At 36.7% G+C, this 14,939-nt stretch overlaps 1 protein-coding gene across 2 annotated transcripts in view; it reads left to right on the forward strand.

Moving 5' to 3' along the window:
• The window catches only part of LOC149193779 (uncharacterized), a 249,834-nt gene extending 237,655 nt beyond the window's left edge, over nucleotides 1-12,179 (forward strand). The window contains exons 6-7 of one of the 2 annotated variants that reach the window (XM_089404946.1): nucleotides 6,091-6,160; nucleotides 12,129-12,179. In XM_089404946.1, the coding sequence (XP_089261072.1) occupies nucleotides 6,091-6,160; nucleotides 12,129-12,164 (106 nt within the window). In that variant the 3' untranslated portion in view covers nucleotides 12,165-12,179. Of the gene's footprint in view, nucleotides 1-6,090; nucleotides 6,161-6,370; nucleotides 7,306-12,128 lie in introns of those variants that run through there. The other variant, XM_089404945.1, reaches the window with a different exon arrangement.
• Nucleotides 12,180-14,939: the final 2,760 nt, after the last annotated feature.

Consider the following 14,939-nt stretch of genomic DNA (forward strand, 5'->3'; position numbering starts at 1 on the left):
TTTCAAGCTCCTTATGCTGAGTTCATGAACTCTTGCTTTAATGGTATGCAATAATGATGCCATTTCCCAAATGATGCATCCTGTTGCGATGGTGGAGGCCTTTTTCATCCTTCTCTTTTTCTCGCTGTAAACCAGACATCCATAGTTGTACAATTTCCTTCTACATCATGTTTCTTAAAGGCTTAGCCCATCCATCTTTACTTCTTGTACCTGCAATATTTATTGACCAGTACCCCAAGCAAAGCATACGATATGAAAACATGATGCCAAGATTTCTTTCTAGAGTTTTTTATGCAATCATGAGGTCATCCTAGGGCTTCTAAAGTTCAAACCCTAGATCAGATTCTATTCCCTTCTTTATGTTATGCAAGGGTTCATCCTTTCCTGGATTTCCAATCAACCCCAGAATCATAATTTCAACATAAAATATACCATACGTACCTTATGGTTACTTACATTTGTTGTGATGACTTACCATTTTGGATGCCATCTTCATTGATCTGCTTTTGAGTGAGAGTTATTCTTCACTGTACTTATCTTCATTCAAGTATATGATTGCCACACAACTCTTGACCTTGGATTGATCAATGATGTCCTTACAGCTACAAGTGTAACAATGTTTCTAGTGATGGTACAGTTCCACCGTTTGCTTGATGACTTAGACTGCTTCAGGTTTGCTTCCTTAGTTCTCTTCAAACTTCTTTACAGTGAATAGATATTTTTTAGAGAACAAGTATTGGTGACTGCATCTTTTGTTGCCACAGGAACTCGGTCACCATAGGATTTGAACTTGTAAGTAGAGTAGAGTAGTGATGTCACAAGGACACATCTTGAAGATGAGATCTATGCTATCACAGAGATAGAGAGATCTGTGCTTCAAACCTTTTTGACAGGGAGCAATTATATGTATGTTAGGAGGATGATATGGTCTTTGAATTCGAATTTTACTTGGATGAATATCAGATCTACGTATGCCCAAAAGAGGGTCTGATCTTTAGGAACGAATTCTGAGTATGCTTCCTTTTAGAATTTCCTTTCATCATTTATTGCTAGGAGACTTCAGCTCTTGAATGAGGAAAAAAATTGAACTTATTTCAGTCTCGGTTCTGTTATTGCTAATATAGATTTGACTTCTTGAAATGATGAAAACAGTCCTTTCATGATGTCCAAAAGTTCGGTTCTGTGATTGTTGCTTCTTGAATAATCCTTTTCTTCAAGGACCAGAGGTTCATTCTTCTTGCCAAAGGACTCGGATTGCTTAGAATAATTGGATTATGCCTTCGGCCTTTTGAGATGGTGATTTTCAAAGGTTATTCTTTTATGCACATAGATCGAAGGTCTACTCACTTGTGAAGTGTTAATTTTTCTTAGGGCTATATTGTTCTTTGATTTGATAATTCCATTTCTTCAATAACACATTAAGTTCACCCCATAACATCATAACTTTATTCATATTTACATCATTATTCAACAACATATGCAACTATATAGAAAGAACAATATCATCATCATCATTGCAGCGGAACATAAAGAAACAATAGAAGAAACACATTCACACATAGAGACACTAGGATTGGTTGGAGACTAGGGCAAAACCCACTATGGGGAAAACCCTTTCAAATTCTTCTTCTTATTAGATTGTCATCGAATGATTCAACAAAAGAGAGTACAATGATCCATATCTTCATCCATACAACTATCCAACAAAAAAAACTACACAATATCCATGAAATGAACCCAACAATGCTTATACTCAAAATTCTGATTTTGAAGCCTGTAATGAACTATCCTTGTTTGCCAAACACTACGGTCACTACGCGAAATCTTCGGACAACTAAAATTTCATCATTTACGTCCTGGTTGCACTGAGGAGGAGTCATGCGTGTGACTGGGAAGGTTCCAGTCACTCCATGGAGCTTATAAGCCAACGACTGCAGTCTGCAACTGAGACTCAAAAACCCTAGATGTTGGTCGCATGGAGGAGGCGTTGAGCGTGCGATTGAAAAGCTTTAGTCGCATGGATGAGCCAGTTAGCGTGAGACTGTGGTTGAGTTCTTCCTGTGTCATGCCTGTGACTGAGGCCCAAAACCCTAAAACAAAGATGCGAGCTTCAGACCCTGCAATTTTGTCTTTGAGCGAACCCATTCCTCCGCAAACATGCCTCAGACCTGTGCGAGCCAAAAACCAAGAAAGAGAATAGAAGAATGTCTCATGATGATGTCCAAATGAGGTTGAGGTCACTTGTATTTATAGCCTTCCAAGGGTGTCCAATTTGCTTTAGGGCCGACCTTATCAAATATGCACATGTGGGCTTTTCTTCATAAGTACACTTTCCCTTATCCGATTTCAATGATCTTTAGGTCAATTTTGGTCCTCTCAAAAAGAGGAATTCAATGCAATCATTATCTCCATCAAGTGAGCTGTCCAAAGTGGAATTTGACCACAGTTGCATATTTTAACACTCCCTCTCAACTAGGGAGAATTCCACCTACATTATGTCATGTGTATCCTGTCATCACAACATATCCAATCACAAGTATCTCATCTTCATGTATCGTCACTATTCATCTCGATTCATCTCTTGCTTATTCCTGCTTATCTCTTTATTGTCCCTGCTCATATGTTCAATATTCTCGAATCTAAAAGAAGAAGAATTTGACATCGGAGGGGAACTCAATCTACCACCCTCTATCAATTGGGGAGCCATTGCTACCACTCGGAATCTCTTCTAGTGGCAAGCCCAATGCTACCACTCGAGAAACATTAGCAGGGAGCTAAATCTACGACCCACATCATCATCAAAGAGCATATCATTAGGGAGCACATCTCAACCTAGGACCACATCGAGGAGCATATCTCAACCCAGAATCTCATGGGGAGCTAAACATCTACGACCCCATATCAAACAATAGGTGATATAAGGGAGCTACTACTCAACCCATCCTATTGCCTACCGATCTTCCCAACAATGACCCTCAAGAGTCATGTGGTGGAACACCTGAATCATAATCAGCTTGGGTTGTACAACCCCAAGTACACTCTCAACTCTTGGGCAAGACGGGGAGCAGTATTCCCAACAATCCTATATAAATAAGGGTACTTGGCCTCATTCAAAGACATCCAATGGCATCACAAAAGTTCAATAAGAAGACTAGAAGAAGCCTCATCTCCAAGCAAAAAAGGAGGAAGCATAAAGAGAAGAAAATCAAATAATTTTTGGATTGTTTTTGGATCATTACTCTCACACGTGTGAAGAGGAGTTAGGGCATTCTAAAGTTGCAGCAAGTCAAAATTGCAGTCATCAACAGGGGCCGAGTTTTGGGACAAAAGAGGTCTCCTTGGCAAGTAGAATTCTGAAGCAGAAGAAACCGAGTCAAGCGAAGAAAGGAGAAGATCAAACTTCCCACATGTGTGAAAACTGCGGACACTGCAGGTAGGTGGAGAATTGCAGGAAGAGAGGCCAAGGTTGCAGTCAGGTTGTAGGTCGGAAAAAGGAGAAGTTGAAGTTGATATAAGGCAAGTTGACTTGGTTTGAATTTTTAAGAAGGGGATACATTAAGGAGAAGTTTGACTTGGTCTTGGAGGGGTCTTGGTCAAGGGTCACAGGTCTTGAAATTCATCATTTGAGGTTTATAAGAAGAGAAGAATTCATGTGGATTTTCCTCTCAATAGGAGAAGTTTTGGCCTTGGCCGATAGCCTATATTGTGTGTTCTCTTGTCTCATTGTTCTTTATTATTTGGTAGTTGTTTGATGATAATAACACAATAATAATAAAGTTGAAGAAGAAGCTAATCAAGATAAGTAAAAGGATATCACAAGCAGCTATCAATTTAAGAGAAATCACTTATCTAGCTTCCCTAGATTTCTTAACACTTCATTCATTATGGTTCTTCAAAAGTAATTTCTGCATCAGTGCACAGCAAAATAGGAGTGTTGTAGTTTTCTTGTTCCAGTTTCATTTCTCTTCTAATCACATAAGACAACAACCCAATAAGAGCTCTCTCTTGACTTCATTTTTACTACCTTGGATTGGCACTAGTCTTGGTCCACCCATCATTTCATAAAAATCTAAGTTCTATTCGCTGTTTTGCTAAAGCTATTTCTTCATTTCACCTTTAGCCTAAATTGCATAAGCTTTAGTAAATCCTATCCTAGGGATACACCTCTCATGCTTGAGGAGGGCTGGCCTAAAGTGAGAGAGGGTGCAATTGTGGTGATAGTGGGTGGTTCCTCCAAGGTCTTACTTGTGCTTTAGGTCCTTATTGCTAGAAGCGAGGGTTTGGGTGGTAACAAGGTGCATCTGAAATAAACATTGAGTGGGGGTGCTAGAAGATAATGTTTATTTATAATAGTCATTGAGAATTTTCATTAAGACATTAGACTTGTCAATGTGGAGATAAGGTGTGCAACTACCCCAAGTCATTGTAACTCACGCCACAATAATGTGCAATGCTGTATATAGACATTACAAGTGAAGATTAATAGAAAATATCTTTCATAATTTCTTGTTCTCTTTTCTCTCATGCAAACTACTGATACTGTTGTCTAAATTTATGGTAATGCCCTCAATCTCAAACTCCTCAAGCAGTCATTCTGAATCTTAACTATCACTCATTTACAGGCTTTGGATCATTATTGCTCCAATACACTGATACCAAGTCAATTTAGAGGAAGACACATAGAGAGTGGGAGAGTGTTATGAATAAAATATATAAGAAATAATGTAAATGATAATAATCATAAATAATGATTAGTTAATTAGTAATAGGTTGAAGAGGCATGTCTAAATGAGACATGACTCTCCATGAAGAGACACCTGCTTGATATATAAGCAAGCCTCTCGCTCTCATGGTAATCATTCTTATTCACACATTTTATATATAATATTTGTATCCTCATGGATATCTTTATATTCCAAGTCTTCTGGAGCACTTTTATTCCTGTTCAGTAATGTTTATATTGTACACTGATTTATTTGTTTGTGTGGTAGTCATTCACTATCGGACTCAACTCAACTGACTAACTATTCACATTAGCTTTAACATGAGGTAACTGACATTAATTTTGTCCTTTATTACATTAGCATATATATAATGTTTTTAGTCCAACATTTTCTCTTATATTCTACATTGCTGGATTGAACTTGACAAGTATTGAGAAACTTGTCAAGTACTCTGGAGTTTGTGTAAAATTGCTAATTGTTTTCAAATTTGATTGAGTCACTGTCCCTAGCACTTTCTTTTCATTTTAAGGTCATGATGATTTGGCATGGTGAGTGTAATGACTAGTCATAGTCTTGTAATAAAGATCCCATTATATAGTGTTCAATAGCAGAAACAGAGTCCATTGTTCAGACCTGTGTAGTAAATTTAGGTTGTAACTGAAAATGTTCAACAAATGCAAGGAAACCACCTAGTGTTTGATGTGTGCTGCAAATGCCTCCAGTAGATGCCCATAACAAATCACTGCTCCAAATAGGGTTGACTCTCCTTATTCTGTTATAATCTTTTCCATAAAACATTATAATAGCGAAACAAATATTATTACAACATAGATGCCATGATAGTAGAGGAGGTTTCTTTTCTTATGATTCCAAAAGAGACAACTACAACATAACAAATTTTCATGCATCTAGATAGAAAGAGAAATGGAGGAAATTGGAGCATATGTGTAGTACTTTCCCAACTTGACCATCTTGGCCAAGATGTAGCTATGTTGGTTAAGTTCCCCTATGTGTACTGCTATATCTGGAGCATATCAAATGTCCTCAATGGGGTTTGACTAGGATGGAGGTTAGTGTTCGTGTGAAAGGGCAGCTTCTTAAATTAATGTGTCCCAGAGGGACTTGGATTGTAACATCTGTTACACAACGTAAGGAGTATATTCTAAACAAAGCATCTTCTTTTCTCAATTATTATGGAATATACATAAAATTTGCTATCTGAAAATTCAGTCTCCATTTAAACACCAGTTGCATATGTTTTCTTTATATATACAGTTTCATGAATATGAATCTTTGACAACCTTCTAAATATTTCCTTACCATTTTTAAGATGATTTTCTAATTACATTATGGTTTGGATTTGCAGTTACTGTGGTCAGATATTTACTCTTTCAAAAACTTTATATAATCTGGAAGAGATTGATGAAGGCTTGAAGGTAAATTTGCTTGTGTTCTTGTGTCAAAAGTTTTATTTGGAATATATGAAGTATCATAAAGTTAAAAGCTTGCACTATCTCTAATGCATTTGGATTTTGTATTAATAAGGGTGTCAAAATGCCATTAAGATTTCTGCAGTTGATAAGGTTGAAACAAGTTATTGTTCCGCTTGTCTTTAAAAGAAACTATGCATAATTTATATCTTTTAGGGTTTTCTCAACAAGAATGAAGAATGGAAGTTGTACGTTAGTCCAGATGGTCCATTCAGAAAAATGCAAAAAGAGCAGTCAGGTGATCTTTGTGGACCAAAGCCAGTCCTTCCTCGTTTGGTTACAAATTTTCTTCAAAACCCATCAAGGAATCTGGTTCAGGTTAATCAATTCACTGTATGAAAGGCATACACACTGTGTACTGATTATGATGTCTCATTTTCAAAGTTGCTACTGCACCCAGAGTAGATAGTTCCAACTCCCAAGAAAATTTGGATGGTTTGTGCAGTTGACACAAATAACACGACCATTCCTATGCAGTTCACTGGATAAAAAGAAAAAGCTTTGGCACAAATAATTTGACATTTCTTAATGCAATATGTAGCATGATCTTTCTTCTATACAAGTAAAAGAAAGTTATAGATACTCAAGGTATACACAGTACACCACCTTTGAAGGAGGAATATCCTCATCCTCATTCTCTAGTGAAGCAGTGGGGAATAAATAACAAGGATAGGCGGAGGGGAGATGAATGTCTTCCATTGGTTATAGCATTTTGTAATTTTCAATTGAATCATAAATTATGTCGAGGCTCTCTGCCAGTCAAATATGGCTGTCAGGATCACTGGAAGTTCCTTAACTTTGTAGATACTAAACTGAAATGGACCTCTTTGGCTGAATACATTAATTAAAATTAGGTAGCGAAGAACAAGATGAAATGTTCTTTTGTAATATCCATAAAAAAGTAGCCAATATTTTCACATAGCTATTTGAAGTGTGCATCAGGCTATACCATGCAACATACCAACAATCCATCATACTATTTAGTAGCAGAAAGTACGTAAACATACATTCTTGTGAGTAAATCATATGAGATGATTGAGGACTTTGCTTGCCACTATAATTTGAAATTTACTAGATTGCTTCCTGGATCACTTAAGATGTGCAATTCTTTGAATGCTATTGGCTGTTGGTAGAATGGGCATTTGGCAGCACAGAAGGTATTCTCAGTATGATGGGATATTGGTTGCTACCATCAGAAGATAAACTTGCAAAAATTACAGTGTCGTGTGTGTTGTTGCCCATAAAGTGTGCAAATTTGATATGTATAAAAATAATATTCATAGTGAAAAAATTGATATTAAATTGTGCTCAATTACATTCCTTGAAAGTATAAAGACATAATCAGCTTTTATTGTATTATTGCGATCTGTGTATGTGCTTTGGGCGATTCATGAATATTTTGTGCATTTTTGACCAAGGTAACTTATTTTAAAGTTGTTTGGGGTTATAAATATCTAGCTATAAGCATGTCATAATCTTTTCCGGCATCTTACAATTTAAATTGCCTTTCTTCCAAAGTCACAGTTATAAGTGACAATAGTGATTAATCGTTGTTGCCGCAAAATCTAGCAGGCCTTGCAGAGGGAAACCCTACAAGGTATGAACTAGACAATGGGACAACAATGGGGTAGAGGCCTAATGTCACCTTCGCCAAATTCCCCTGCTCTTTATGGACTTTCACCGATGAAAGGAGTCTCGGTTTGAAAGATAGAGATCAATAGTACGATAGATAGTCTATAGATGAGGTATGAGATGAGCTCACTAGGGTTCATTCAAGAGAGAGACACAATGTAAGTTCAAAGGCTTCTCTAAGGAAGCAATTTGCTCTCAATGAAAAGACCTAGAAAATGAAGGTACAAGACCTAGGGTTTGATGTATTTGACAATAATAGGAGTTCTCAAGGTCAAGACCAGAAGGAAAGGGTTTTTACGATGAAAATCAGCGATTCCAAGGCTCACGAAACCCTCAAGAAAGTCCTTAAAGTGAAAGAATAAAGACTAGGATTTCTCTCGTAGGACAATACCTATGAAAAGAGCATTTTTGGACAAAATTTGAGTGGATACCCACCAAATTGAGAGATTTTGTGGAAAATCAAGTCAACTTGATGTTTAGGCTCTCAAACCTCCAAGAACTCTCCTCCCTAGAATTTTTCTCCAAGCTCTAGCTTCTCCCCTATCCTTGAAAGTGCCGAGATTTCAAGAGAAGAAAATATGGTTAAAAGATGTGATTGATTACCAAAGACTTTGACTAGTTCCTTGTCCCTTGGGTATATGGAGTCAAGGATGTCAAAGATAGGACAATCTTGCTCTTAAGGAGGTTGAAATTTGATGCCCAAGCACAAATTTCAAACATTTACCCACTCAAGGAATAATGGAGTTTATGGGTGTGGCAAAAAAACTTAGAGTTGTTTGTGCTTTAAATGTAAAATACACAATGTATTATAAGTAATATTTTTATTAATAAGATGAATGTTACAATAAGGACCCACTTATATACCTAGGCGGGTGCCCTTTCATGAATGGCCATGTCTTTTAGACATGTCTTCTCATTTAACTAATGAATATTTAATTTATCATTATGATTATTTACATTGGTTATATTTATTTTTATATAAATTATATTCATAACATTTCCCCTCTTCAAAAAGCTTTGTCCTCAAAGCTTAAACTGCTGATATATATATATATATATATATATATATATATATTTGTTTTGGTTCACTTTGTCCACGTCATTTTGGCATGTATAAGTGGTACTATTGGGCTTTATCCAAATTCCTCTCGATTATTATTATTATTATTATTATATATTTTTAAATATACTTTTTTTAATTAAATAATCATAAAACTATATGATTTAATAATTATAAACCTTCTCATTATAACTACATAATGTAGTTATAAGCTATATAATTTGACAATTATAAAGCTTTATAATTATATAATACAATTATATAGTTATAACTACATATAACAATGTAACCGTTTGCATAATAAAAAGATACGGGAGAAAAAGTGTGAGTGTTGCGATGGTTCGGGGGCCAACAAAAAATGACGAACGGTGGAGTCAATAAAAACGACGGATGGTGGACTTGAGCATGGAGTGTCACTTGTTGGGATTGATAGGAAGTCAGAAGAACAGTCACTGGATGGTGATTGGATGAAATGGGGAGCAGGCAGAGCGGATAGGGAACAATCAACGAGATTGGGGCACAGTGTGGGGTTATGGGCGGATGTCAGACGTGAAGGGCGAAGTGGTGGCAACGACCAACGTAGGTCTGCATTTGTATTTTTGAAGCCATGCAAACATCTACCATCTGAGATGGAGAATAGCTCGTCCAGGTCTTCAAGGGGAAAGGTGTGGGTGTTCATCCCGCAAATGTGGAGGGCCTCAAGATCGCATGTTTCCTGCGTTGAGGGAACGATGACAAGTTCTTTCATAAAAATGTGTTGTTGATTGGGCAAAAGAAGTGCCTAGGCACTCTGTGCTCATGTTTTCGAGGAGGTTGGGGTATTTTTCTCTTTTCGTCTTGATTTTGTATTTGGATTTGGGTTTGATGATGGTGACATTTGTGTTTGTATTTGGTTTTGTGCTTTGATGATGACAAATTCCACACTTCACTTCATTTGCCTGTCCATCTAAGAAATTTGATTTGCTGAAAAGGGGCCACGTGTCTAAATCCTGCGAATCAGACACGATTCGTTGGGGATTCGAATCCCAGAAGGGGACACGTCGTGCCTAATAGGACACTTACGAATCCCTTATGTGTCCCGTTAGGACACAACGTGTCCGGATTTGTGGATTCGAATCCCCAAAAATGAAACCTGCGGGCATGACAAATCTTAGTGGTTCTGAGGGAGATGACACATCTTGGATTTCCTGGTTTTGTGGATTAAAAGGAAATGAGTTCTTCTGTGAAATTGATGAAGATTATATACATGATGAATTTAATTTATGTGGTCTTAGTGGACAAGTGTTGTACTACGACTATGCTCTTGATATGATTCTTGACAATGATGCTTTGAGTGGTATGGTTTTTACCTTTAACTCTTCATGAGATTATTATTCCTGTCACATCCGTTATGTGTTTCGTTGCTTAAATTTTCTGATTTTGTGTTCATAAATTGCCATTTTATAACTATACATCTAGTTGTGTCTCCAACTATTTGGAATCAAATCAATGATTCAAGTGGATATTTTCAAAAACTCTATTGTTTCTATTCTGTCGCATGTAGAATTGATTTCTGTGTTGATAACAAGGACAAGAAATAAGGGATTATCACGTAAGTGTTCTTGGTTTTTGAGTTACATACAGGACCTATTTTCTGGGACACTGAAACTTTCTACTTGACATAAAACAATTCAACTCAGACCATCTAGAGTGTTATATCAACTGTTACAGTGAAAATGAATGGTAGATTGTTGTTGTGATTTTTATCCAGAGGGTGACGATTGCATGGTGTGTAGCAATGCAGGAGCCTGCATCATACTCGGCAGGCACTTGAAATATTCTTAACAATTCAGGCCATCAGACAGTTCTATTTCTAGTCTTAAGTTACTATCAATACGAGAAAAGAAACCCATTGATTGTTTGTGCACATATAATAGTTGATTGGTAATGAATCTATAGTTGTTTTATATTTTCTATTTCTATTTGCTATTGGCATTGCACTACCTATGTAACACATTTTGATTTGATGACTTAATAAGAAAACTATAGTTGTCAGTGTCTTTATCTTACTATCTTGTAAGTTGTCTTTCATTTATGAATCATGATTTATGTGACATGTATTTGAATTTTGTATGTGCTATGCATGCTATAATGTTACTAACTTATTTCGTAAACAATAAAACTAACATCTAGATGAATATCTATGTTTGAAATCAATGAATTTGTATCATTAATGAGAATTTGTGTAAGAAATATCTAATTTTTAATATATATATATATATATATATATATATATATATATATATATAACGATCCTACGTGTCCTGTTCTGGGGGTCAACGTGTCTGAATCCGACTCCCGAATCCCCTATCCTACGAATCCCGAATCCCTGTGTCAGGTGACTTAGTTGTCCATGTGTTTAAAAGACTCAGACACATTTCCATTCTCATATGGGTTTGGATTCAACCGTAGCCCACCATAATGGTAGTAAGCTAAAGGTGGTACATCAAGATATTCAGATGGAAAATGAATATGAAAGAAGAAAAGTCCATCTTGATATGGAGTCCCAACTGCTCCAACAATCACATCTCTCAACAAATCCATCCTATCTTCATAGATTCTAACAAAAATTGTATCTGGTAAGTGTTTTTCAAGATTGTTCCATTCTTGTTGAATTTTCTTCATCCATTTCTGCTCATTGATGGGTTGTCTTGTTTCATTCTGATAAGAGTGATCTATAAGGTCCTTTACACCATCAACAATGTTTAAATTGGCATGCCTCAAGATAACTACCGCTAGAAAAGCTATACACTGTATTTTCCTCTTTTGCTTGCTCCATATCAATTGTATTGGATATTGACTTAACCAAATGAGAATTAACGGTTTCTCGACCTTCAATGTCAACTTGATCATGTTCTTCAATAGTTTTTCCGCTAGCAATCTCATTTTTAGCTTCTTCATCTTCGATTGTCATATATTCACTTTGATTATAAGATTTATTCAAGTCACCCTGACGAGATCCTAATTCAACACGTTCAACATCATTTTCTTGGTTAAAACATTCTTTAATGTTAGTTTCCTTAATTTCAATGTCAACTTCCATTGTAAGTGTTGGATCTGGTTTTTTGAAAGCCTTTAATGATTCTACAAATGATTTTTTATTTGTTGTATTTGTTGTAATGCTTTTCCTATTTCATTTAACATTTTATATTTATGATATTCAATTAATTCCATGATTTTCAGGACCTAAGCTTTAATGGCAGAATGTGCAGCGAATAACATCCAATGAGTCGAATGGCTTTGATAACATTGAAACGACAAAACGTATAGTTGTTTGTGCTTTAAATGTAAAATACACAATATATTGTAGGTAATATTTTTATTAATAAGATGAATGTACAAGGGTGATGAATGTTACAATGAGGGCCCTCTTATATACCTAGGCAAGTGCCCTTTCATGAATGGGCATGTCTTTTTAGACATGTCTTCTCATTTAACTAATGAGTATTTAATCAATCATTATGATTATTTATCTTTGTTTATATTTATTTTTATATAAATTATATTCATAACAATGGGAAGAGCTACAAAGAGTTTCACAACTAGGATAAATCTTATAATGTCATGTATGAATAATGTGCGCAATTTTCTTCTAACTAGCATTCAATAGATACTTATTAACATTTAGAGTACAATTTAGTGTGGATGAGGACTACTTATTCCATACATTAGACATAAAAGAAAGATCTTCAACAATAAAGCACTTACAAGACAATTTAGTAAGAAATTCCATTAAATATGCCAAGAATAGCTCCAAAAGATGTCGAAAAATCAACTCCAAATATTAAAATGCATCCAATCATGTAATAATCCAAGAAGAGAACAAGTGTGATTCTTTCTAAGGAATCTGAAATCCCAAGTGAGCGATGATGAGTTATGAAATGACATCTCTCTAATATATATGAGTCCTAACATGTGTTATTATGCATACAAGCCCCTAAAATCATGAAGTGATGGGCTAGAAACACCTCTACGTCATACGCTGGCCTAGTAACCAATGTAAACAAATGATAAATCTCCTAAAGCCTAAGGGTTGAAATGTTGACTTCATGCATGCGCAGGCCTCCACAGGGAAGGCATTGAGGCCAAATGGTGCCATGTGTGATGTAAAGGGTCTCTAAAATCATGATAGAGGGGTTGGCCCCTCTGTCTCGGTGCAAACCATCTTGTGGACCCCCAAATATGGTTTGTGACACAAATAGGGTCTCATGGGTCTCCTTGTTGAAAAATATCTATCTCTACTCCAACGTTGAGGGCACTGAAGATGGTGCAAGCCCTCCCCTGTCTCCAAAGGTGAGACAAACCTCATTTAGGGACTAGATCCACTGCCAAACCATGTGATTGCTGCTAAGTTGAATGGGGCATGCTGGTCCAAGTGCACTATCCCATGAATAATATAGGGAAACATGTAGAAGCTTTGGGGTGTTGAAGATGCCCATGAATACAAATGATGATCTATGAATATCTGGGGACACATGGCTCTCAATGCAACACCTATGGGTATTAATATGATCCTCGGGTGCACTTGGGCCCCAATTAAGTTGCCCAACCCATAATGAAAGCACCTGCTAATCACACACAATATCAAGTGCTGCAACCTATTCCATCATGTACATTTAATCAATTTTCCATCTAAGTGAACCAAGCTTGCAAGTAATGGGAAATATAACATTTCATACAAGGTTCATCTTCCAAAATTGGGGCTTAGTCACGTAATGGTGTTAACTTCCAAGGTAGAAGTGACTAACAAATGATCATATTAGGCATTTCCAACTTGTAAAGGGAAGTGACATGTCCTCGGTGTTCCCTTCAACCAATAGGTGTCATGTGAATAATGATGGAAGGAAAGGGAAAGAGAGTCTCAGGGCCAAGTGCCATGGTGAAACGGGTAGCAATGATAAGGAATTCCACATTCTGGGCATACAAATGCGAAGAGGGGGAAATCATGGATGCATGAGTTACCTTAACCTTTGTTTTTCCACCCCTCTTATTTCCTTTTGCTTTTTCTTGATTTTTCTTCGTGGTACTGCTCGAAGCTCTAGGAAATGAGAACATGCTTTAAATGATGTGTAACAGTGGTTACCCCCTTAGTGGTGGGGAATTTCATCATCCACTAAGGTTAGGTCATGCAAAGGTTCCTCTCCTTGATGTGGTAGGGAGACATTGGCCCCAGAAATTGAGCGATGGCCATGATGATAAGGGGTAAAGCTCATGCTTGGCTTTTTCCCATGTGCTAATATTAATGTCCCAACCATATTTTGTGTTTTATAGTTTTCTTTCTTTTGTTTCTTTCTTGTGGCCATGATATGCCTTTCCTCTTCTTTTAGTTGCATCAACCTCCCAGGGAAACATGTTCAGGCTCGACCCAAATATGTGGAAAAATGGGAGACGGTGTGCTAAATTCCATTGGACCCATGGTTAAGTGTGTTAGCGCTTGAAATTTCACCTCAGGCTGAGAAAGGTAAACCTCAAGGCTACATCAAACCATTTAGCTTCGTAGCTAGCCCTACGGGGCAGGAGAAGGCTCTCTCTGGTCTATCTCGGTAAAATCTTCAATAGATGAGATGACCAACAAGGTAACACTGATATTAGGCTAGTAATCTGATTAGAAAGGTTGATTTGGGGTTTTTGGGTTTTTTTGTGGCAAATTAAGGAGCTGCAATTTAGGGTGCGGGGATTGGACACAGTTTCTGCAGGGGGTTCCTTGGGGCGAGGTAGGAGACAGTGCTGATGTCTTTGACTGAAGTGGATGGTTAGGAATGAAAGATAAGAAGGCTAAAGAGAGCAAACAATGAATTTGAATTCTCTTTAGACAGTAGAAAACATCAAAATTAAACAAACTTAAAAGCAGAGCATGGCAAGCATGAATTCTTACTTTAACACTTCATTTGTTTAATATGCAGAAGTATAGAAAGGAAATGAATCACATAACAAAGCTTACAATAACATGGAGAAACACACCATCAACACATGAGTCCACAAGAATCCCAAAGA

Source organism: Pinus tabuliformis, chromosome 2_2 (assembly GCF_031772625.1).
Source record: "Pinus tabuliformis cultivar Carrire ecotype Pingquan chromosome 2_2, CPIR1, whole genome shotgun sequence".
Classification (NCBI taxonomy): domain Eukaryota; kingdom Viridiplantae; phylum Streptophyta; class Pinopsida; order Pinales; family Pinaceae; genus Pinus; species Pinus tabuliformis.